The following is a 25,194-nucleotide window of genomic DNA, read 5'->3' as shown; positions in this document are numbered from 1 at the left end:
CTCTCTTTCCCTCTCTCTCTCTCTCTCTCTCTCTTTCCCCCTCTCTCTCTTTCCCCCTCTCTCTCTTTCCCTCTCTTTCTCTTTCCCTCTCTCTCTCTCTCTCTCTCTTTCCCCCTCTCTCTCTTTCCCTCTCTCTCTCTCCCCCTCTCTCTCTCTCTTTCCCTCTCTCTCTCTCTCTCTCTCTCTCTCTCTTTCCCCCTCTCTCTCTTTCCCCCTCTCTCTCTTTCCCTCTCTCTCTCTCCCCCTCTCTCTCTCTCTTTCCCTCTCTCTCTCTTCCCTCTCTCTCTCTTTCCCTCTCTCTCTCTCTCTCTCTCTCTCTCTTTCCCCCTCTCTCTCTTTCCCCCTCTCTCTCTTTCCCTCTCTCTCTCTCTCTCTAAGAAAAACCTGAAAAACCACAAAAGCAAAAGAAAATGAAAACACCACTCTAAAGCAAGATCCCTGCATGTCATTAAATATTTACATTTAGATGGTGGAAGATAACAAACCCAATTCCAAAAATTTTGACACAGTGATTAAAATGCAAATAAAACAGGAAAGCAGTGGTTTAAACATTCCACTTTGACCTGCATTAAAAAAAAACAGTACAAACACAAGATAAGGAATGTTTCGTCTTATCAGCCTCATTGTTTTTATATATAAAGTAATAAAAAAATTAATGTCTGCAACACGTACCAAAAACGTGTTGGGGGGGGCAAAAAAGACTACAAACACTGATGGTGTGGCACTGTTGAAAAACTGGATCTTTTGGTGTCTTCTGTCACAAAAAGGACTATTTAGTGGTGTTAAAAGTAACATGCTCCTGTCCCAACTTTTTTGGCACATGTTGCAGGCACCATATTTGGAATGAGTGAATACTAACAAAAACAGAAGTTAAGCTTCATGTTAAACATTAAATATTGTTTTTTTTTTTGCACCGATTTCAATCTAATACAGGTCAAACAGAATTTATTAATCACTGCTTTCCACTTTTATTAGAATTCCACACACTGTCCAAATTTTTGGAACTGGGTTTTATATATATATATATATATATATATATATATATATATATATATATATATATATATATATACGCGTTGGTTCTATATTTGGTAATCACCCAGAAACATGTTTTTTTTCCGACACCGTTTTGGTCAGGAATGTTTTATAAGGCCCTTGTTAACACCACAAACATTATGATTTATATTCAAACATGTTAGATTGGCCTGAAAGAACGATTTCAGCTCCACAGATTATAGATTACGGGTGTGCAGCTCACAGCAGTGGAGGGCTGACGTGTCGCTGGTGAATGCATGACAGTTTCTGCAGAGGCTGAGCAAGTAACACAAACCAAACAGTGCTCAAAGGACAATGAGCCTCAATCCTCAGCAGAGCTCTTTGCTGTTTCTCAGACATTCTGAGTCTCTGACCAGTTCCTGAGCTAAAAATATGAATACTAAAAATATTAATATAAACAAGTTCTGCTCGTCTCTATTGAAGGAATACTCCAGCGTTCTTCAGTCTCATTTTTAATCTGCCACGTCTGTAGTGTACAGCATTTCCTTTCACTGCCTAAAAAGAACAGAAAGCTCATTGATTCAAAACACATTTATAACAGAAAGCAGTGGGCAGCTGCTGAATTCCATTAGTAAATGCTTTTGCGAAACATCTGGTTTTTGTACACTTGTGTGGATTCCTCAGCAAAGTCATTGTGAAATAAGTTGTAAATCTGCAGGGATTTTTTATTTTTTTTGCCACATGCAAACTTTTAGGCACACCAGTCAGATGGCATGTTTTGTCACATCTTCTGCAGAGTAATAGTGCATTAAAATTGGCAGAGGTCCAGAGGATGTATACCTAATTCCACTTGTAATTTTGATGTGATTTGACCAGGAGCACCCAACCTTTTGCGTTTGACTATAACTAGTGTTACAGAGAGAAAGTGATTCGTGTTAATGTGTTACCAGCATCGCACAGACTCTCCCTCAGCACCAGAAAACTTCGTAAGAACAGTTTTGGAGAGACATTGGAGGCGACTGAAATGGGCATTTTCGGGCACTAACATTGGTCGCTGATTTTGAGGGCACTACGATCTCCCACAGAGCGCTTGTGATTTCTAGTGAACAGCGAAATATGACTGTATCGGTCGTCCTGTAAAGCCTGAAGTAAGTAAGTCTGAAGTTTTCTGATTTTACAAGAGCTTTTCAGTCCATGTCTTTGTGTATTAACATAACATCACATGCACAGTCCCAGAATGAAGGTCTGGCTCAATGTTTAGGTCCCAAATGCAAAATCGTTACACTGATATGGATATAATGACAATAGTTCACTGACATCCTCAGAAGATACATCCTTCACCACGTTTTGACCGAGTTCTCTGTGAATGTTTTCAACGAGCTCCGCCATCAGATTCATCCACTCAGGGAAGGGGTCCGAAGCACAACTGACATTATGATGCTACTGAATTCATGGTATTCAGTCACATATGTGAAATGCTTTTTCTTAACCTGTGGCTTCTATTATAAGCTAGTTTGGGTCAATATGCTTTCTGTTCTTTTCTAACCAGAAACTATAGTTATACTCGTAACCTAACCTGCTGGACAGTGCTCCTGAAACTGAAGTCTCATAACCTCACATTATTGTGAAATGAACCACTGTAAACCTTGATGTTAAAGAAACACATTTACACCTTTTTCAAAGCTGCTGTCCATAGAAATCAGCAGTACGATACAGATGTGGCAGATAGTGATTAATTATATTAATAATTAAGCATTGCTGGAGTACTGCTTTACACTTGTTAGACTTTATCAGTTTGTGTCCACAGTCTCTAATTATACAGCACAACGCAGGATGCATCTCCCTTGCCAAATCAATGTTTCCCTCAGGAGGCCCTCCCATTCACACTTCTTGGTTGACATGCTTTAACTGAGTGCTAACACACAAATGTAACATCCTTCCTACCAATTAATCCCTCAGAGGAATTAAGGTTTGCTTTGGCAGTCGAGTGTGGATTTTTGTATCCCAGTGTGATCAGCATCTCCTCACCTGCTGAGGTCACATAGCTGGGATAAAAGTGCAGAGTTGATTTGGAAGAAGTTTAAATGTTGGTTTCCCGCTGCATGGCGTCTTCAGCTTTCTCGAAGAGCTCCTCAGAAGCCTGTGCATCTATATTCGCGCCAGCCTCCACCTCAGCCTGGTCCTTGTCCCTGTCTGGATCCTCGGTCTCAGTCCGTTTGTACATCTCCTCCTGTTTGCGCTCTCGCTCCAGCAGACGGTAATTGATGAAGTTCCCAATGAAGAGCCAGATGCTGGCTAAGATCACCACCGATCCACAGCAGATGTACATGTACTTGTAGCTTTTAGTGACATCAACTAGTTTCCCTGTAAAGCAAGAAGAGCAGGACATTTAATTCAATTGCATTTATACAATTTTAAGCGTTTCCTTTTTAAACGGTGACCATGCCAGCTTAATTTCGTAAGGTTGGTGTTGCGTTTTCTTGCAGACACGTGTTTAAATTGACTCACATTTGATGCCACTGCACCTTCATAGTTTATAAATAATTTGTAAATGCAATATGATTTGGTCACTGAAATTGCAGATTCAAATGTAGTTATATAATAGCATAATTAATTACAAAGTTTGCTTCATAATTAATACATTTATATTTGATTTACTTTCTGCATCGACAGGTTTGAATCTGACTTTACGTATTTCAATGTTGATCGCTGTTTACAGCAGTAACGTTTATCAAATTCAACTTATGTTAAACTATTTCCTTATTTTTACTGTCAAAGTGCTGTAAAATGCAACCTAAATCAAATCAAATCAAATTTATTTGTAGCGCTTTTTACAACGGATGTTGTCACAAAGCAGCTTCACAGAATTTCGGAAAAGACAAAGTTTTAACAGGACTGTAAGAACGTACAGAAACCCCCTGGTGGGCAAGCCAGGGGCAACAGTGGCAAGGAGAACCTCCCTCAGAACTGAGGAAGAAACCTTGGGAGGAACCAGGCTCACCAGGGGGGACCCGTCCTCCTCTGGTCAAACTACCTACAGAGTTATTATACTACTAATATTAATAGCAGTAATATTGGTATTAGGAATAACTAGGAGTCTATGAGAACATCAGCGTAGGGTGGGCAGCTCGTCCAAGGCAGGTGGTATACCTATATACCTATACTGTATTTGAACACTGTTGTTATAATTTAGAAGAAATTGAATGTAAATTCACGTAAACAAGTTTTCACCTATTTATTTCAAAATGAGTCATTTCATTTTTTTGAAATACTGCCTGTAATTTTGTAGATTTTTATCTGGCACCTCTGCTGCCAGACGTATTACAGCATTTTTACAGATATGTTTCATAGTGAACTCACAAACATAGTCAGTGCTTTCAACAGAATTTCTCTACGTTTTTCAATGAGTTACAAGTGAGATATAATTAATATAAAATTACAGCACGGTTTTATCACAAACAATGACACCCGCTTCTTGATGGCTTGACCAGGCTATAATTCAATTCAATTATTACCTGCCAGCGGTGGTCCGATAAGGACAGGGCAACACTCCACGATTGTGGTGAGTCCCACAGCACTGGAGAACCTCTGAGCTCCAACAAGGTCCATGAGTGTCTCGAACAGCACTGCGCTCACCATCCCGAACGCAAACCCAAAGAACACAGCGTACACCACCATGCCTGTGTAGGTCTCCGCCAGCGGGCACAGTACGTGGCACACCCCATTATAGAGAACTGCAAAGCTGAAGAAATACTGGATCTTCGGCCGCACCCAGCGTGAGTTTGCTAGCAGGCCCATAGAGGGCCGGGCAAACATGTCCACGAAGGCCAGGATGGACAGAAGAAAGGCTGCTGAGTACTCGTCCACACCATTATCCTTGGCATATGGCGACAGGAAGACAATAGGGGCAAAGAAACCAACAAACATGATCACGTTTCCAGACAGGTAGATGAGGAAGCCTCTGTGTTTAAAGAGTGAAAGGTCTAGGTATTTATTGACTGTCTGCCAGGCAGTAAGCTTTTCTGTCTTTGTAGCTGGAACAACGGCAGTCTCCTCGTCCTTGTTACTCTTCTTGGGCTGAGGCAGGGGCCTCATGAGGGATCCAGCCACACAGCAGTTGAGCAGGAGCCCCCCTAGAATAAGGAAGCTGCCTCTCCAGCCAAAGGCATTGATAAGGTACTGGTTCAGAGGGGCTAAAGTGCTTAGAAAGACAGGGCTGCCTGCCATGGCAAAGCCATTAGCAATGGGACGTTTCTTGTAGAAATATCTCCCAATCATGGTCAACGCTGGCTGAAGGTTGAAAGCAAGGCCGAAACCTTTAAGAGAACAAAGGTGGTTAATGTGACGGTGAAATTAAGGTGCACATCAGTGTTCTTTGTACCATGCTGTAAGCTACCACAGACAATAACCTTGATTCATTTTTATGTATTTGGAAAATAAAACAAATCCCATTGACTCAAAACACATTTATAACAGAACTTAAATCAGAAGCAACTGGGCAGTTTGCTAAATTCCTCGAAAAAAATGAACTGTGAAATAGGTATATTCATATTTCTTCAGTTAAAACTACTTGAAAATAAATGTCAATGCATTCAATGTTCATGCATTTATATAAAGCACATTGACTGTCTCATCATTTATAAGACATCATTTTTTCTTAAAGGGTGACACGGTGGCGTGGTGGGTAGCGCTGTCGCCTCACATCCTCACAGCGCCTGGGTTCGATTTCCCCTGCCGGGTGACCGGGTTCCTCTCTGTGTGGAGTTTGCATGTTCTCCCCGTGTCTGTGTGGGTTCCTCCGGGTTCTCTGGTTTCCTCCCACAGTCCAAAGACATGCAGTCAGGCCAACTGGACATGCTACACTGCCCCTGGGTGTGAGTGTCTGTCTGTCTGCCCTGCGATGGACTGGCAACCTGTCAAGGGCGTATCCTGCCTTTCACCCGAGGACTGCTGGGATAGGCTCCAGCACCCCTCCGTGACCCTGATGGAGAAGTGGCTTAGAAGATGGATGGATGGGTTTTTTCTCAATTTGTCTCATACTCTTTCATTAAAATTTAAAAGAATAATTCCATGTTTCACATTCCCCTCCCTCCACCCCAACTCTCATCAAGACAAAGCTCCCAGCCAACTCAGAGGCAAACATTAGAACGCAATAGTCACCCAAATAGCCAAAAATATTTCAGCAAACGTCCCCAAAATTTCTCTTAACCCACTCAAAGTGCATCCATTTTGGTCGTCATTAAGGTTGTGCAGACTTGCTGATGTGGTTTAGGACACAGCATGACTTACTGTGAGTTATACAAATGAAGAAAACTATCAGACACCAGGGCTGGGATTCACAAAGCCAGGCTGATCTCGGGTCAGATTCGTCCGTATGGTGGTCGTCACAAATACTGATTCTTATCAGCACTCATGAAGTGGTTTGTGAATATAGATCCTGTTGTCTAAAGTGTCTGCAGTGTTCAGCTACACAGTGATGTGTTGATTTTTATAGCTCACAGTAAGAAATACTGTGTCCTGAACCACACAGAGGCTTAATGAAGACCTGGACTACCAAGCTCTAGTGTTTGCAAAATTCAAATTCCAAACATGTCTCTGCTGATCATCTACATCTGGGGAAAGTGGGAAACGAGCGAAACTGAGAATGGTGGCTGTCATATCACTGTTTACTAGCTATTATGTTAACCCTGGAGTATTTAATTAAGACTCAGTGGGGCATACACACTAAACGTTATCCTTAAAATGCACATAATCATGCATTTACTTACCCTGCAGAACGGCAACAATACTTTTATCACTATGTCATCTATATACACGGATCGCTATTTGGTGGGCTTCTCATTTTCTTACTGTGGTCTGTAGACATCAGTGTCATTCTTTAGCCTTTAAGCTGCCAAGAGATCACCGTGTTATGTACACTCAAGAGCCACTTTATTAGGTACAAGGTGTTGGAAACGTTCCTCAGAGATTCTGGTTGGTTATTTGAGTTCCTGCTGTCTTTCTATCATCTGGAACCAGTCTGCCCATTCTCCTCTGACCTCTCACATCAACAAGGCATTTTCGTCCACACAACTGACCGCTCACTGGATATTTCCTCTTTTTCGGACCGTTCTCTGTAAACCCTAGAGATGGTTGTGTGTGAAAATCCCAGCAGATCAGCAGTTTCTGAAATACTCAGACCAGCCCGTCTGGCACCAACAACCACGCCACGTTCAAAGCCCCTTAAATCCCCTTTCTTCCCCGTTCTGATGCTCGGTCTGCACTTCAGCAAGTCGTCTTGACCACCTCTACAGGCCTAAATGCAGTGAGTTGCGGCCGTGTGATTGGCTGATTAGCTATTCGTGTTAACAAGCAACTGAACATAATACCTAATAAATACCTAATAAAGTGGCGTAAGTGGTGAAGCTTGCCTCCTTTTCCAAAGTGTAGTTACTTCACTTTCAGTACAATGTGTGTTCCAACTGCTTTAGATGCAACCCTGATAAAAACTAAACATAATACAGGTAATATGGGTAATGGGAAAAATAAAAATAAAGTGGCCAGTGAGTGTATGTAGCCTTCATAAGTATACTAGAGACATGAAAGCTTGTTAGACGTTACAAGTGACTGAGAAGGGGGTGTGGCTGTTCTTTTACTCAACATGGTATTTTCAGGTAAAACAAAGTTCTCTCTAAATTTTTAGATTTCTTAGAGTTCGACAGAAAGATGAAGCGAAGAACCATCAACTGCTACGGTGACCGGGCTGGCAGAGATAGTGGCACCCCGTGACTTCCGCGGGGTATTTTGTACACATTTTTAAACATGTATTCGCGGAAATCAGCAGCTGCCCATTAGATTCCATTATAAGTGAGTTTCAAGTCAATGTTCTTCCGTAAAAAGAAGAGCATCAAAATGATTGTCTGTGGAAATAAACTGTTTTCACATGCAGCAGATGGAGCATCCCTTCAAGAAAAAAAGCAAATAATCAGGAATTTGTTGGTTATTCCGTAGTGTAGGTGCCATCCTCATTATAAGTCCATAATGAATGTAAAAAGATTGAAGCAGATTTTGGTGTTTGAGCCGAGGTGTAAAGGTTTAAAGGGCCCATATGCTACATCTGTGTTGTGTTTTATTCTTCTAATGACATGAATGTGCCACATTCACACTCACAGCTCAGGTTGAAGCACTGCTAATAATTTCAGTGTGAATGGACAGGGTTACACTGCCCATATGTGCCAATGTGTTTGTGACAACACAGAAACAGTGAATTCATCACTGTTTTTGCAGCTTAGTTACCATATATGGACTGTATGGACTGGGGAGTGAACGGTGCATGAAACAATGTTTACATACTGCATCATGTGCTTATATTTCAAGAACGTGAGAAACATGTAGTTGCTATTATATAGGCCCTTTAAAACTATTAACCAGTATATCTTAATTGTAGCAAATAGCTGTAGAGCTCATGTGGGATAGACAGTAAATTCAGCTACACCCATATAAGTATTGTGTCATTATTAGACTTTTTCCAGCACTTGGTGTTCATTCTCTACTAAAACTACATCAAGTCTTATACAGCCATCATAATCTCCTTCATCTAAGTGTCAATCATGGTTAAAACTCAAAGTCTCATTATCTTCCAAACAGCAGCAGCTCTGCCAGCGCATTGCGAGCACATTGTTTACTGCAGGTTCCTTGAAGACGACTCTAATCAAATTAGCAATAAGCTTTAGTGGAATTTGCGTGCACTCACCCCCAATCACTCCGATGCAGATGTAGAGCTGCATGACGTTGGAGCAGAAAGAGGCGGAGATCATGCCCACTGCACACAGAAATCCCCCCATTATCATTATTGGACGGCAGCCGTACGTGTTTACTAGGATGCTGCTTATGGGGCCTGAAACAGAGGACAGGAAAGATTAAGAAGGGAATCAGATGTTTTCTTGTTTGGGACAAATCCATAACAATCCTTGGGAATATGAAGGGGAAAAACAACATGGTTAGTTAATGACATAAGCTCATTATTCCTTAAAGTGGTATGGCAAAGAGCCTAAATCACTTGAACCGGATTTAACATACTAATTAGTGTGTGCCAAGTCCGAGGAAAATAGAAAGTGGGACAGAGTTTGCTAAGTGTTGCTAATTTTTTAGTGTTCAAATCTAAAAAATGTGGTTCTTAGGTGATCTGGAAGTAAAGCCTCTGCAAACATGTCCTTGGAGGGAGCGTATGATTTTAGCACTGATGTTTTAAATGGATTATGGCTCAGACAGAGCAGCCTCATGAACGAGAATCCCTTCACACAAGTAATACTACTTTATTATGGTCACTGTTAACAGAGGACACCCAACACTTTAAATAGCACCATAAGATGGATAAATACAGTACAGTGCAAAAGTCAAAGACTAACCTTTATTTATTTTCAAACAAAACAGCCATTAAGCACAAGTTTATTCAGGAGATATTTCTGACAAGATTAGATATGATATGTACATAATGAAGGGAAAAGTCAAAGGAACGTGAAAGAAAAAACAGCACTAGAGTTAAGAGATACAGGGAATCTCCACCTCCTCATTTAACCCGTCCGTGAAGTGAAACACCACATACACACTAGGGGGCAGTGAGCACACTTGCCCAGAGCGGTGGGCAGCCCTATCCACGGAGCCCAGGGAGCAGTTGGGGGTCAGGTGTCTTGCTCAAGGACACTTCAGTTGTGTGCTGTCGGCTCTGGGGATCGAACCGGCGACCTTCCGGTCACAGGGGCAGTTCCCTAACCTCCAGCCCATGACTGCTGGAGTTATAGGGAAAACGGGACTCAATGTGTGAATGTGAATTGAGCAAGATATGCCTCGTCTACTTGGCCTCATCATTTCCCCACTGGGGAATCCTTGGCACCATCTTAAGGAAGTAAAGGGTATTTTATGAGCCCACAGAAGAGTGAGGCTATTCTGCTTAGGACGGGTGCGTTACATTTGGATAATCTGCTCCTTGCTGTCCCCTCCTCCCCTTCTGCTGCAAGCTTCATAGGTAACATGTGCACATGAACCATTGTACTCATGCAGCTCCAGACCATGATGCTACCACCACCATGCTTGACCGTAGGCAATAGAGAGTTGTCTTGGTACTCCTTGGTACTCCACACATGCTGGACACCATCTGAGCTAAATAAGTTTATCTTGGTCTCGTCAGACCACAGGACATGGTTCCAGTAATCCTTGTTCTTGGACTGCTTTCTTGTGCGTCGGCTCCAGAACAGGCTTCTTTCTGGGACGACGGCCATGCAGACCAAGTTGTGCATTGTGCGTCATATGATCTGAGCACTGACAGGCTGACCTCCCACTTCTTTAACCTCTGCAGCAATGCTGGCAGGACTCATGAGTCCATTTTTTGAAGCCAACCTCTGGATGTGATGCTGTACACCTGGACTCAACTTCTTTGGTGGACCCTGGCAAGGCCTGTTCCGAGTGGAACCTGTCTTGGGAAACCGCTGCATGACCTTGGCCACCGTGCTGTAGCTCAGTTTCAGGGTGTTAGTCTTCTTATAGCCCAGGCGTCTTTGTGGACAGCAGCAGCTCTATTCCTCACATCCTCAGAGATTCTTTACCATGAGGTGCCGTGTTGAATATCCAGTGGTCAGTGTGAGCGAATTGTACCCAAAACACCAAATTTAACAGCCCTGCTCCCCGTTCACACCTGGAACCCTGTAACTCTAACGAGGCACATTGAGACATTAATGTCTGTGTGTTGTTCTTTTCAGAGGACAGTAAATCCGCTGCTATACAAGCTGCACACTGACCACTTTAACTTATATCAGAGTTTCATTTCTACAGTGTCGTCCCAGGAAAAGATAGAATATTTGCAGAAATGTGAGGGGTGCACTCACTTTTGTGAGATACTGGGTATATATATATATATATATATATATATATATATATATATCGCTGTTGCTGGAAAAAAAACCTCACATCTCCAAAATAATAACTTTACAGGCAAACAAAAAAACATACTTTACTTCTAATGTAGGTCAATAGAACCAGACATTTCTTCCGACAGCAACAATATATATACATACATAAGTGGAATTAGTCCCCCCTTTGCAGCTGTAAGAGCTTCGACTCTTTGGGGCAGCTTTCTACATGATTTTGGAGTGTCTGTGAGATTTTTTGCCCTTATAAGCTTCATGGTCATAGTTACCCTTCCCATTGAAAAACCATTTCAAAGTAAAATAAACGTGGTACCACAAGGAGAGGCCTGCGGTAATGAAAAGATAATCGGCACCATCCCAGTAATGTCTTGAGAGGTGTTATTACCGCTGCTGTGTGTGTGTGCTGGTCGAAATCAGGTTAGGTTAGAGACACAGCTATGCTTAATTTGTCCCATATAAATTTGCATTAGGCCTTAAGCTATCAGGAACGCCTTATTTGCATGCAGAGCAGCTGGAAAGTTCTACCAGTGAGAGTAAAGGCTCACTGGCAGCTGTTACACTCAGGCCTTCCAATGATCCCTGCTTTAAAAGGCTTATAATGTCACACTCTTCCGTGCTCTGGAGTTTGATGAAGGCAGTTAATGTAGGTGGCCTTCCCTTGTGGTTTAATCCCTAAATAGAACTGGACTGAACTGGAGTTATAATTAGCATGCAGCACTAGACTGACTGAAATAATCATTGAATTCTTGCACTAAAAATGACACAAAATAAAATGTAAAAACTTTACAACAACCCTTGTTCACCCTTGTACTTGACAGCTGCTTCATGTAAAAGGCCAGATCTTTAGCTGTGGATAAAACTGTGATAGACTAATACTTGTGTTGTCTTCTTGTTTCTGACTGGTCTTATGTCAATTAATGCACTACAGAACAATTTGTTGTATAAATGTTTCACTGCCCAACTTCCTTTTTAACCATTTAACCCACTGGTCTTCGCATTAGTCCGCAGGGCCACCCAGATGGCCCACATTTTTTATTCAACCTAATTCACAACGCATAAGGGCAAAAATGTGGAACACCTCAGGGCCTAAGAACCAGTTTGAAGACCACTAAATCAAACGGTAAAAGCCCAAAATAATAAAAACAATATTATCAATCATAACCCAATAACTGCTTATAATTACTGAATAACTCATAAGAGGAATAACTGAATAATAAGGATAGGGTTCGATGGAATTTAATGCCATTGACTAGTTTATGTAGTAAAACACATCAAGCACTCGGTTTTGATTGAGACATTTGATCATTTTATACAGGTAGGCAGAGGTGGTGTTAGGAGTCTTGCCCAAGGACTCTTATTGGTTTAGTGTAGGGTGTTTACCCTGGTGGGGAATTGAACCCCAGTCTACAGTGTAGAAGGCAGAGGTGTTACCCACTACACTAACCAACCACCAAAACCGTGCAAGAGAGAGGAGGAGAGAGCTCTGAGAACTCAGGCAGGACTTCTGGGCGGCTTCTACTTTAAGCTACAAGGTTGGATTCCTCTTTTTAATGAACGGAAAATGGGGTAGTGGTGGGGTGCAAAAAGGGAAAGTAGGAATGGAAAATTTAGGGACGGAAGGAGGAGGAGCTTCAGGAATGGTCCTCCTTCCAAACTTTAGTTATTTCTTCATTGCACTTAACACCATTGATCCTTGGCAGAAAGTGGATCAAAAAAAACTAAACAAAACAAAACAGCAGCAGCAAACCACAAGAAATTCACTCAGCTGCTTAGTATCACCGCATTGCATTCAGAACCTCGAGCCCACACACAAAAGCAAACATTTTAACAAGTAATGACAATTAAAAAAACACTTTTCCAAATACGACGAGTCTCATTCTTTAAAAAGTTGCATTGGTTGCTTCTTTTGTTTAAAGAACCTGGGGAACCTGCAGTTCTAAGCATATAAAACCATTTCTGAAAAGGATTTGATGGAGATCAGATTCATTTTCAGGAATATTTCACATCCACATTCTACATCTTTGCTGCAGTCACAGCCTCTACTCTCCTGGAAAGGCTCTAGATGTTGGAACACTGCTTCAGTGTTCTTCCGTTAGCCAAGCTCGGATGCTTGATTAACCAAGCTGTGTGAAATGGCGAAGGTGCTGACACTGCTTAACGCAAGGCTCATATAATCATGCTAACTCATTTATGAAGACATCACCCAAATATGTCAGTTACCGGAGCAAGGAGAAAACCCGATGCTAAACTTGGCCAGCTTCACTGTCTGTTCCACCTTAATTGGAGCTGCAGTTACACGGCAGTTCTGCTTCATTTAAGGTAGAATTTGACATTCTGACATTAACAAACCAACTTCTGCCTCGTGGGGAAAGCACCAATCTCAGCACCTTTATTTAGCACCTCTATTCAATTCTAGAGAACACCTCTATTCAATTAGATAACGATAATAAGAAAATGACTTGTTTCCGGTAATGCTGTTGTCTTTCAGGGAAATTACTGAACAAACAAACAAACAAACATGTTTTTAGGAATTGCCAAAAAATAAACACATGCAAAAATAAAAGTCGGAGTTGTATTAGCCTGTCTTTTCTGATTCTGTATCAAAAATATATCATATAATGCGCATATCATTACATCTCTAAACAGTACCATTCACAGCCAGTCCAAACCAGACACTGAACAAGCAGTCTGGCCAACGTTTGTAGTGGTTTCTAAAGTAACCGGCTTCCTTTGGCAGTAGTTCAATTGGTAGGTGCACTGAAGAAAGAGACACCTGGATGATTTTATTGTGGATACAACACTACGACACGAAAGATAACAAGTTAATGCATGTGTGACAATAGACCATTCAGTTCCTCCTCTTTGAAATGCATGACCAAAGCAAAGGCTTATGAACCTGCTTTATATGGTTCATTGCACATTGAAGGACTTGTGCGACATAAACATCAGGCTAAGCCGGTTGCTAGGTGGCGTTAAAGATGCACGACATTGTTAGCCTCTCTTAGCCTATGATCCGGCAGGTGGATCAACTCCATGCTCAGTATGTGTGTAGGAAGGCATTTTGGTTTGATGTTTTATCATAAGGGCACGAGAAGTGAAAGATCAGTGAAATAGCCATCTACACATAATGTGCAAATAGCATCTTTGATGAAAGGATACCAAAGTCTAACATGTGTAGTTTTCTCAGGTTGAGAATATCGCTGAATTAACTGGCCTTCACATTTAGCCAAATCTCAAAAGAACGCAAACTTCCAAACTGAACCAGTATAGTATAAATTGTGGTTTATCAGGAACAAAGTAACACATGAACATAATATTCTAGGATTCAGATTCAGCTCGTTTTAGCCTGGGCTCTTTAGTCACACTACATGATACTGACCCTGATGTTGAATTTACACTCAGTGGCCAGTTTACTAAGCTAGTAAAAGGCTGGACCCTCTTTTGCCTTCAGAACTGTCTTAATTCTTCGTGGCACACTTTCAACAAGGTGTTGGAAACGTTCCTCAGAGATGTTGGTTGGTTATTTGAGTTCCTGCTGCCTTTCTATCATCTGGAACCAGTCTGCCCGTTCTCCTCTGACCTCTCACATCAACAAGGCATTTTCATCCACACAACTGACCGCTCACTGGATATTTCCTCTTTATCGGACCGTTCTCTGTGAACCCTAGAGATGGTTGTGTGTGAAAATCCCAGCAGATCAGCAGTTTCTGAAATACTCAGACCAGCCCGTCTGGCACCAACAACCACGCCACGTTCAAAGCCCCTTAAATCCCCTTTCTTCCCCGTTCTGATGCTCGGTCTGCACTTCAGCAGGTCGTCAGCAAGTTATTAGGTGTAGGTGTACCTAATAAAGTAGCCGGTGAGTGTAAGTGGCGAAGCTTGCCTCTGCTGACAAAACGCCTTTCCAAAGTTTAGTTACTTCACCTTCAGTACAATGTCTGTTCCATCTGCTTTAGATGCAACCCTGATAAAAACTAAACATAATACAGGTAATATGGGTAATGGAAAAAATGTTGGACACTCAGAAAACACTTGCACAGAGAAGATATTCTCAGCTACAGTCCTAAAGGTCCATACAGATGAGTCATTCCACTGTTCTAACACACCACCTAATACATGCTTTTTTACTTCAGTCCATTGTTTTTACTCATATATTTTGGCTTTAACGTATTTGTAGGAATCACTTTTGCTGTCTACCGCAATATATTTGAATTTATATTACATGATGAATATGATCTAAAGTGTGGACTTTCAGCTTTCATTTGGTATTTTCATCTAAGAACTACAACCTGCGCACTCAAAGTAATTAGACCAACTGTCCTAATCATAAATTAAACAGCCATTTGGTTACAACTCCCTTGCATTCACTGACTGCCTGAAGCCTGGAACCCATGGACATGACCACATGCAGGGTTTCTTCTTCCCTGCACTGCCAGGCCTTTACCGTAGCTGTCTTCAGTTCCTGCTTGTTCATCGGCTGTTTTACCTTCAGTTCTGCCTTCTGTAAGTGAACTGCATGTTTGATTAGATCAGCATCAGGTGAGGTTGCTACTGTGGTACGTTCCACTTCTTCAGCTTTTGGATTACGGCTCCTGTCATTGTCCACCTCTGTTCTGAGTTTTGAAGCGTTTGGCTGGATCTGAGCAAATAATTTAGCCCTAGACAAATATTAAATCAAGTGTTAAGAATGACGATGTAATTCATGATTATATTAGTTATGATTGCATCACTTTTGAGCCCATATAAATTGGATGGGGGGGGTGGGGTTGGTGTATAAAATCAGTTGTCATTTTTGTACCATTCACACAATTTGGATGTAAATTCCCTCATGTTAGCTGACATTAGCTGAGGCTGAAAATCTGCACTTTGACTTCATATTCATTGCTTAACGTCAACTCCAATATCCAGTGGTAAACAGCAAAATAGCAATAATTACGACTTTAATAACACTAAGTTTGAAAAGTCCAGACACTGGCATAAAGTAATGACAGCACAGAGAACATTCCCCTACTTTCTGAAAGTGTGCAAGATAAATTTGGGGGTCATGGGATGATTTTACAAAAGGTACATAGCCTATATTATTGATAACCTATTAAACCTCCCCAGACACATTGCCACTGTAAGCTAAAACAGAGAAGCTGCGTAACTGATGACGTGCTGTTCTCATCCTCTGGGAAATACAGTGTGCCAGTCAGCAGCAGTGCTCAGCGTGCTCCAACAGCCGACCACATGACCCTTTGTTTCTATAAACATTACGCAATGACTGTTTATCTACATCGCAGAATGTCCGCATTTGGAGCGCGGGTTTGCCACTTGAAGCAGACCAGCCAGTTACATCATATAAGAATGTATTTCTGATTCCTGATGCCTTTATTCAGCTTAGAAACATGCTGTCATTGAGAATGAATGTCGTGGCTCTAAATGTCTGAGAACTGCGCAGCACTTCTGTCCACTGTTGGGATATTTACATTAGCTGTTTACTCTTGAGGTTAATTAAATCAGGGCGTTTTACATGTCATGAATATCTTGAGTCTGATTGGCGACTGATGCTCCTCTGCTGTGATCCACAGTAATGGATTGTTCTAAGTAGGCTTTTCCTCCCAACATTGGTCCCCCGGTCCCGGCACTTGTCAGACCACATTTGCGCCCCTGGGTCCAGAGTTGCGTTCTTCAGATTCCCCAAGCAACAACAGTATTTCTTAAAGTTAGTGGATTATTGCAGCTGGGCTAAGCTGTTCCCTTTCAAAAGAGCCATTGCTAGGGCACACCAGAACTTCTCATGTCAGACAAGAGTTTTCACTTTGCCTCTAACTTGCACCCAAAGGTCTTTTGAAAGGCTGATCAAGACATATGCCACCCCTGATACAGGAGGTGTAGACCACTCCACATCAAAGACAAACATGATGCCTAGGACAACTGGCCTTCTGGGTTTTGGTTTGCTCACCACACGTCATAAGATGATTGCTCTCACCCCAATCAGAGTGATATCTGAAGGCCCTATTTGACCAGAGGGACACTAATGGCTGGACAAAACTGACAAATCAAGACAGAGCCTGAGTAGAAAAGGTAGACAGAATCATTCCTGTGATCTCAGAAGACAACATGCAGCCTTCAAAGGAAATTAGACATCCTGTCACAAAGCAGCAGCGTTGTCAGGGCTGAGCTAGCCTCTAATTGGAAAAGACTTCTTGTAATGAGACACAAATGAGGCCAGCGTATTCATTGTCTACATATTTAATCAAGCTGCTCAAGTTGCTTTGCTTCAGACCTGTGAGGCTGTTATGGTCCAGAACCATCTGTCACTTCTTCTTAATGGGGTGTAAACATGCAACCACCTGTGTAGTGATTACTTGAAGGCCTGGTTAAAACATATCACCAGGATAATAGAAGCCGACAGTGATGAAGTCAAATATTCATTGTATCTTTTTTTTGGACTTCTTTTCAAATAAAATCAAGTGTCTTCAAGATTCAAATACAAATCTGTCATAACTTCAAAGTGCTTCATAGGCCTAAATCTGTCCTCTGAGATGCCATGACGGGGCAGTCGTGGGCTGGAGGTTAGGGATCCAGCCTCATGACCGGAAGGTCGCCGGTTCGATCCCCAGAGCCGACAGCACATGACTGAGGTGTCCTTGAGCAAGACACCTAACCCCCAAATGCTCCCCGGGCGCTGCGGATTGGCCTGCCCACCACTCTGGGCAAGTGTGCTCACTGCCCCCTAGTGTGTATGTGGTGTTTCACTGCCCAGATGGGTTAAATGCAGAGGTGAAGTTTCCCTGTTGTGGGACTAACAAGGGTCTCTTTATTTTATTTATAACTTTTCCAGCCTACTGATGGCCTCTGACGTTTGGCAATTCACAAGCTGCTCCTTTTACTTCAAATTATTACTTTGATACTCATGGAGAGGAATCTGAGCTAAATCGAAATGTAATCACGTGATTACTTTTCCATAATGACATGCAAAAACAAACGAAAAACAAAATCTGTTAGATTGTTTTCATGTCACTTGACCTCTTTCTGAAAAACAATACATGAGGATTTGCTCTTAAAATGAAATTCATGTCAGAATTTGAATACAATCCACCCTGAAATGTAATCAGCGCAGAGCTCTAATGCTTTCCATTGTGCAGTGCTTCAAACAGCATTAAATCAATGTAATGTATCTTCTGCTTTCCCTTTCCTGCATCATCATCTTCTTCTTTCGGCTGCTCCCTTTAGGGGTCGCCACAGTGGATCATCTGCCTCCATCTTGCCCTATCCACTGCCTCCTCTACTTTCACACCAACCATCTCCATGTCCACCTTCACTACATCCATAAACCTTCTCTGAGGTCTACCTCTTCTCCTTCTACCCGGCAGCTCCATCTCCAACATTCTTTGCCCAATATATCCACTATTCCTCCTCAACACATGTCCAAACCATCTCAACCTGGCCTCTCTGGCTTTATCTCCAAACTGCTCCACCCTCCCTTTCCTGCATGTCCCTGTTTAAATCTCATATATGCACAGCATTTCACTTGTTTCACTGTTATGTCTATATTTAAATAGAGCAAACGTGTTTAAAGTACAGTGGAAAGCAATGCAGCTGTGCGTTGACTACATTTAGAGACGGACTGTTTTCAGTTCTGACACAAATTATGTATTTTTTAATGCAAATCCTCATGTATTGTTCTTCAGTAAAGAGGTCGAGCGACATGAAAGCAAAGCAATATTTATGTGTAGCTTTTCATTTTGTCATGTTTTTCACTTTAGTGACAAATGGGGCAGTCGTGGGCTGGAGGTCAGGGAACTGGCCCTGTGACCGGAAGGTTGCCAGTTCGATCCCCTGAGCCGACAGTCCATGACTGAGGTGTCCTTGAGCAAGACACCTAACCCCCAACTGCTCCCTGGGCACCGTGGATAGGGCTGCCCACCGCTCCGGGCAAATGTGCTGACTGCCCCCTTTTGTGTGTGTATGTGGTGTTTCACTTCACGGATGGGTTGGAGGTGGAGTTTCCATTTTCATAGATAACACATGAAGAGGAATGTTTGAGATTACTCGAGGCAAATAAGTAGTGATTTAGACGTGCACCCTGTTAACTGGTGGGTATAAAATCCACTACTATTGGTCTCGTAGCTCTAATGCAACACGTGTCTTTGCTTTAGTGAAAGCACTGCTTTGCTCCAGCAGCGTGTTATAAGTAAACCGCCGTAAGAGTAAATGTGATTTGTAGCCTGTCGGTGATTTAATCCTTTCATTTATCGATTCCGGTTCAAACATGATTAAAATAAGTTGGGTAGCAGAATCGATCACTGCTGTTGTTTTTTTTGTCTGTTGTGCCTTGTTACAAAAAAAAACTTGCCATGATGAAAGCACGGATGTTTAGGGGGGTGATACTGGGACCTCTAGTGAGATCTAACATAGGAAGGAAATCAGGGCGAGTAGTAAAAACATTGTGTATTACTCTCTGTGTACTACTAACAAACAGAACCTGCGTGTTTGACTTTTGCCCTAGTTAATTAGCCAACTGTGAGAAATCTTTACAGTGTAGTGCATAAAATATATAATATGTTATTTTTGAAGTCACATTGTGGTTTGCCACTGAAATGTTTCATGCTTTATGAAACGAACTCAAATTCATATCCCACTATTCAGACAAAACAGTGTGAGACAATGACACATATAATAATAATAATAATGATAATGATAATAATAGTAATAATAGTAATTATAGCTAAGTTTACTTTACATTCAGTATAGTACAACAGATAAGTGAAAAAAGAGGCGTATTATCTATCACTACACTACATATGTGCATGTTTTTAAATTGTGTGTACATTTTTTGTAAGTTTATAAGACAAATTATGATCTCAAATTTGATTTGGTGTCGTAAGTAAGACAGTTTGGATTTGACCAGTATTGCAAATAGTCGTGGGTTGGAGGTTTGGGAACTGGCCCTGTGACCGGAAGGTGGCCGGTTCGATCCCCAGGTCCGACAGTCCATGACAGGTGTCCTTGAGCAAGACACCTAACCCCCAACTGCTCCCCGGGCGTCATGGATAGGGCTGCCCATAGGTGCTCACTGCCCCCTAGTGTGTATGTGGTGTTTCACTTGACGGATGGGTTAAATGCGGAGGTGGAATTTCCCCGTTTGTGGGATTAAACAAGTATCACTTAATTTCAATTTGGCACAAATTGCTCTCCCTAGTTTCAAAGCCATAAAACATTACACATCTGGCAATTTAAGTCACAAGCACCCATTAACTCTTTTTCACAGCAACCATTCAGTGCTGCCTGTTTCAGTGGAGGCTCCTCAATTTACCTATGCAATCTTTTCTTCAATAACACTGAAGGAAATGTGCATGATTTAGTAAACTGGAAGCAAACTGGGGCTTCATCTTTTAAGTCAAGATTTCTGAAAGTGTTTTTGTTTCCGTGTTATTTCTTTATTTTTCTTTGTGGTAGTTGTACGCAGTTTCTTGATATGTAGAAAGCTGCAGCACCTCCCCTTTTATCTCAACACAGCCGCCTTTGTGGTGAGGTGTGAACTGTTTTTGCAGCAGGGGGTTCCCACCCCTCCCCTCTTACGCCTCATTGCTTGCTGGCAGATTAACACAGAGTTACATGTCACCTTTCGCCCACAGAGAGCCGAGCAGAGGTTTAGTTAATCTGAGGAAAATATTCCATTTGATCATAATCATTAGGGATATCTGATTCCACCACTAGGGGGTTTCCAGGTGTTTTGAATGGTGCTACCATGTGCTGCCAATGTATTCATTAAAGGTTAATTACAACAGCAGAATCAAAGTCTAAAAAGCAGTTAATCAGTTTTCTGTTCTTCTATTTGCAAGCTGTTAGTAATCAATCAGGGACTGAAAGTCATGGGCTACACATTTGTCTTATGTTGTGGCCAATAATATTCTGTATATGGCTGCTGTCCGTCTTCAACCACAGGAGGATGGTAGTACAAAGCAGACGATATAAAGAAGAAAGGAAGCACGGTTAATTTTGCGATGCTTAATATAATTTTGGATGCTCCGGGTGATCAAGAAAGAACAGAAGATTTTCAGCTCATGACAGAAAGGAGATTATGAGCACAGCGATGTCCTGGTTTGCCTTTTGGAAAGGTCACTGCGTCTCTGAACACATTTGTGAGACTTCGCCAAATACATACGGGTTAATGATGCGTATTGGCTGTGTCGTACTGTGCCTCATTCAGAAACCACTCTAGAACTTCAATAGGAATGGGCAGGGCTAAACTGCTGTCCGCTGGACAGATGGACGGATGTAAATACATGCTTCTCACAACATAACAGAAATGATGAGTTCATAGTGGACGACATAGTCAATGGCACGACAAAGTAAAAGTTTGTAAATGTTTATATATTACTCTCAATTTGAAAGTAATATGTAAACATTTCATATATAATATGAAACATTTCTTTGAAAAAGTGACCATTAAAGGTTACATTTAGCATCTTTACCTCCAGCATACATGACGGCCAACATGATCGAAGAGATCCAGGCAACCTGACTATATGATGCATCAAAAATCCTCTGGATGTCCTTGAAGAAGACAGTGGTGGCTTTGGGGAAAGCATAGGAGAAGCCAATGGAGATGAAGGCTCCACCCACCACAGCCCAGCCCCAGCCTCCATCCGGAGGGGGCACAACTGGTTGACCAACAGGGGGTGGCATTCTAAACCCAGGTCTGTTTCTATGGAGAGAGAAGAGAAAGAGGGAAACATAACAGTGATTGTGTTGTTGGTAATTTACAGGTGTGCACATTTTATGAGAATGCGTCAGTTAATACCTTCAAAAGGCAGAACGTATTTCGTCCTGAGTCATGCTCTTGGCAGATCGCCATTTCACCCCATTTAAACCAGTCTATGTCACCATGACAGTGAGTTAGCAAGCTCTTTCAAAATCCAGTGCACTACTGGAAAGCACTAGTGGACTTCCAGCAAATCAAAACATCACTCTTACCACACATCATGTACCTTCCCATGTGCTGGACAGGACGTCCACTAAGCCAGACCTGAGTGACCTGAGGTCTTTTAATGTAATTTAATCACCTTGGCGACACTGTTTACATTCCAAAGGCAATTGGAAAGCTAATCTGTACTCTATTCCCACTTATCTTGGTTTCTGCTTCTTGGTGTGAGAGCTAATGGAAATCTGGGCTGGCAAAACAACTGTAACGAAATCACAACTGTATTTACAAACCAAACAACACCTCTTGTGAGTCTGAGCATGCGAAATAAGAGGCTTGTGCCCCTGACATTCACACACACACACACACACACACACACACACACACACACACACACACACACACACACACACACACACACACACTCTCTCTCCTTTCATTTCATTTTGTGCCAATGTAATATACCCCTAAACAATAGGCCTTGTGTTGGTTAAGCTTTTGTTTTTATTTTATATGTGTCCCTCAAATCGAAAACAACCTTGTCATTAATCCGTCACTATACAGGGATACAGGGCAGGCAATTTGCTGCCTTTGGAACTGGGGCTGGTTGCACCAGTTGTACCAGTTATAACGTAAGTGTTTAGTAAGTTCAGGTTTATGGACTACTAATCAAAACGGGTTGCACCACACAAACTAGATTTTACATTGTATTTAGTAGTTAATAAATATTAATACCTTCCCCTAAGCAGGTGTAAGTGTTAAGGAAACCAACAGAAACTACTTAGAAAGCAAGCACAAAGACGGCCAGACACAGGACTTATTCCGATTAGTTTTAGGTCATTTTAGAGTAATGTCATTTTTTACCCGCTTGTTGTAAACCCGATTTTTTTAATCTATTCATGGCAATTGCCATTGTAAGTCAAAAGAGCCCCCCAAAAAACAGGTAAAACAAGATACCAGCTTAAAATCCACTCTCAAAAAAAGGTATTACATGGTGTTTGTCTTGGATGCACCTTCCCAGAGAAAAGGTTCTTTACACTCACACACCTCATTTGTACGGTACCCATGCATCGGAAGGTTCTTCAACAATGGGAACCAACAATGGTTTTTTGTTTTCCATGGCACATTTTGTTTCTATTGATTCTCTATAGTTAGTCTAACTATATACTGTATGACACACAGTTACACTATTCAAACATCGACAACATACTCTGAAAGCGCAACGTGACATATATCATCTAGTTCATGGTAACGTTTCATATCCATCCACCACACCCAGTCATAACACTGAGAGCAGGAAGCGGTCTAAAGTCTTGCCAATTCTTCCCTGAAATGGATACAAACAAAATATATACAATGCTTTAGAGCATCAGACCGGAGAACCCCAGGGAGTAAACTTTCAAACATGAGAACACCATAGGCCCTCGAAACACTCTGTGGGAAATTATATCAACCAGGATATTTCAGTTTCTACACAGACATAAACTATCATTATATCTTAGTACCCCCACTGAGACGGCTGTCAGATCTATTCAAATCACTGAACCAACAAAATTCTCTCTTTGGTGAGGTGTGTCACTTTTTAGCCAATGCCTGAGACCCATGCAAATTACAACGTGTCAAGCAAAGCTCAAGTGGCTGCTCGTCATACGATACGTTCAACCAGAGGTCACCGTATACCTGGAGAAACACACCCCGCCCCAAGATTAAACAATAAGAAAAGAGGCCCCGACATGGCATCAGCTTCACTGATCAACCTATGTATATAGGTTTATGCTTGTATCCTCATGCATGTAAAGAAGCAGATAGAGAAAGAGTGAGAGAGAGAGAGTGAGAGAGAGAGAGACAGAGAGAGAGAGTGAGAGAGAGAGAGACAGAGAGAGAGAGAGAGAGAGACAGAGAGAGAGACAGAGAGAGAGAGAGACAGAGACAGAGAGAGAGAGAGAGACAGAGAGAGAGAGAGACAGAGAGAGAGAGAGAGAGAGAGAGAGAGACAGAGAGAGAGAGTGAGAGAGAGAGAGACAGAGAGAGAGAGAGAGAGAGAGAGACAGAGAGAGAGACAGAGAGAGAGAGAGACAGAGACAGAGAGAGAGAGAGAGAGACAGAGAGAGAGAGAGACAGAGAGAGAGAGAGAGAGAGAGAGAGAGAGAGAGGGAGAGAGAGAGGGAGAGAGAGACAGAGAGAGACAGAGAGAGAGAGAGAGACAGAGAGAGAGAGTGAGAGAGAGAGAGAGAGAGAGACAGAGAGAGACAGAGAGAGAGAGAGAGAGAGAGACAGAGAGAGAGAGAGACAGAGAGAGAGAGACAGAGAGAGAGAGAGAGAGAGAGAGAGAGAGAGAGATACAGAGAGAGAGAGAGAGAGAGAGAGAGAGAGAGAGAGAGAGAGAGAGAGAGAGAGAGAGAGAGTGAGAGAGAGAGAGAGAGAGAGTGTTTGAGTGGTTTCACAGGGGTATAAATATGAGGTGACACAGAGGACATATTCCCTTAATAATTCATCTCCCTGCCTGTGAGATGAGGATGGTAGGAGAGGCAACTCGACTGAACACTGTAAAAAATGAGAGGTCAGTTCAACTTAAAATGATTTAGTAACTGATTACATGGCTTTTCTTGAGTTCACACAACACAATTCTCCACGCAACTGTTATGAGATCTGCATCTGGGTTAGATAAAATAAACTGAATCCCTTTTTTTTTTTTTTTTAACTCACTAGCTGGCGCTCCTTCTATCACACAGTCCCATCTGGGATATTCTCCTCTTGGGTTTCCGGGTAATGGACCGCTGTGGTGTTACTGGGAATCAAGCTCACAGTCTTCTGATGCTGGGATGAATTATTACACAGCTGCACCACATGAGACGACGCCTCAAAGTCAAAACAACAAATATTTTCTCCAGTGTATGAAACATCTGTAGACACAAACTCTGAGCTGCTTCATGTGTTCCTGAGTGGTGCAGTGGCCTGAGCCGTCTACCCAACAGGAGGTTGTGAGTTTGAGCCCCAGCGATGCCATAGCCATCCATGAGTGCGTACTCGATGTCTGGTGTGATGGAGAGAGTCTTGGCTGCTGAGGAAGTTGAGTATAAAAAAAAACAAGTTTAATTTTATTTACATCACTGAGACACAGAACTAAAAGCATTAAGAGAACTTTTGACTCAACGAAGAAATTTGAGCTGTGTGTCCTCAAGTTGAGCCAACTCAAGAAAAGCCATGTAATCAGTTACTGTATCATTTTGAGTCGAGCTGACCTCTAATTTTTTACAGTGAAGGTTTGCAGAGGATTGTATCATTCTGAGGTCATCAAGTGTCAAAAAATTGCCAACAAACAAAATGTTCGGAACGTACGAGATTGGAATTTTCTACATGCTGGTGGCACTGGAATCAGGTTCC

General features: G+C 42.0%; 1 protein-coding gene across 1 annotated transcript in view; it reads right to left on the bottom strand.

Annotated features, from left to right (window-relative positions):
* Positions 1-1,492: 1,492 nt before the first annotated feature.
* The window catches only part of zgc:165507 (uncharacterized protein LOC561188 homolog), a 34,342-nt gene continuing 10,640 nt past the window's right edge, over positions 1,493-25,194 (bottom strand). The window contains exons 2-5 of the mRNA XM_017722314.2: positions 21,362-21,594; positions 8,729-8,872; positions 4,512-5,312; positions 1,493-3,360 (exon numbers count right to left, since the gene is read on the bottom strand). Of these exons, the coding sequence (XP_017577803.1) occupies positions 3,077-3,360; positions 4,512-5,312; positions 8,729-8,872; positions 21,362-21,575 (1,443 nt within the window). The 5' untranslated portion in view covers positions 21,576-21,594 and the 3' untranslated portion in view covers positions 1,493-3,076. The remainder of the gene's footprint in view (positions 3,361-4,511; positions 5,313-8,728; positions 8,873-21,361; positions 21,595-25,194) is intronic.

This window comes from Pygocentrus nattereri, chromosome 11, assembly GCF_015220715.1.
Source record: "Pygocentrus nattereri isolate fPygNat1 chromosome 11, fPygNat1.pri, whole genome shotgun sequence".
Lineage (NCBI taxonomy): Eukaryota > Metazoa > Chordata > Actinopteri > Characiformes > Serrasalmidae > Pygocentrus > Pygocentrus nattereri.
The sequence above is the reverse complement of the archived record's forward strand: the minus strand, read 5'-3'. Positions and strand labels throughout refer to the sequence as shown.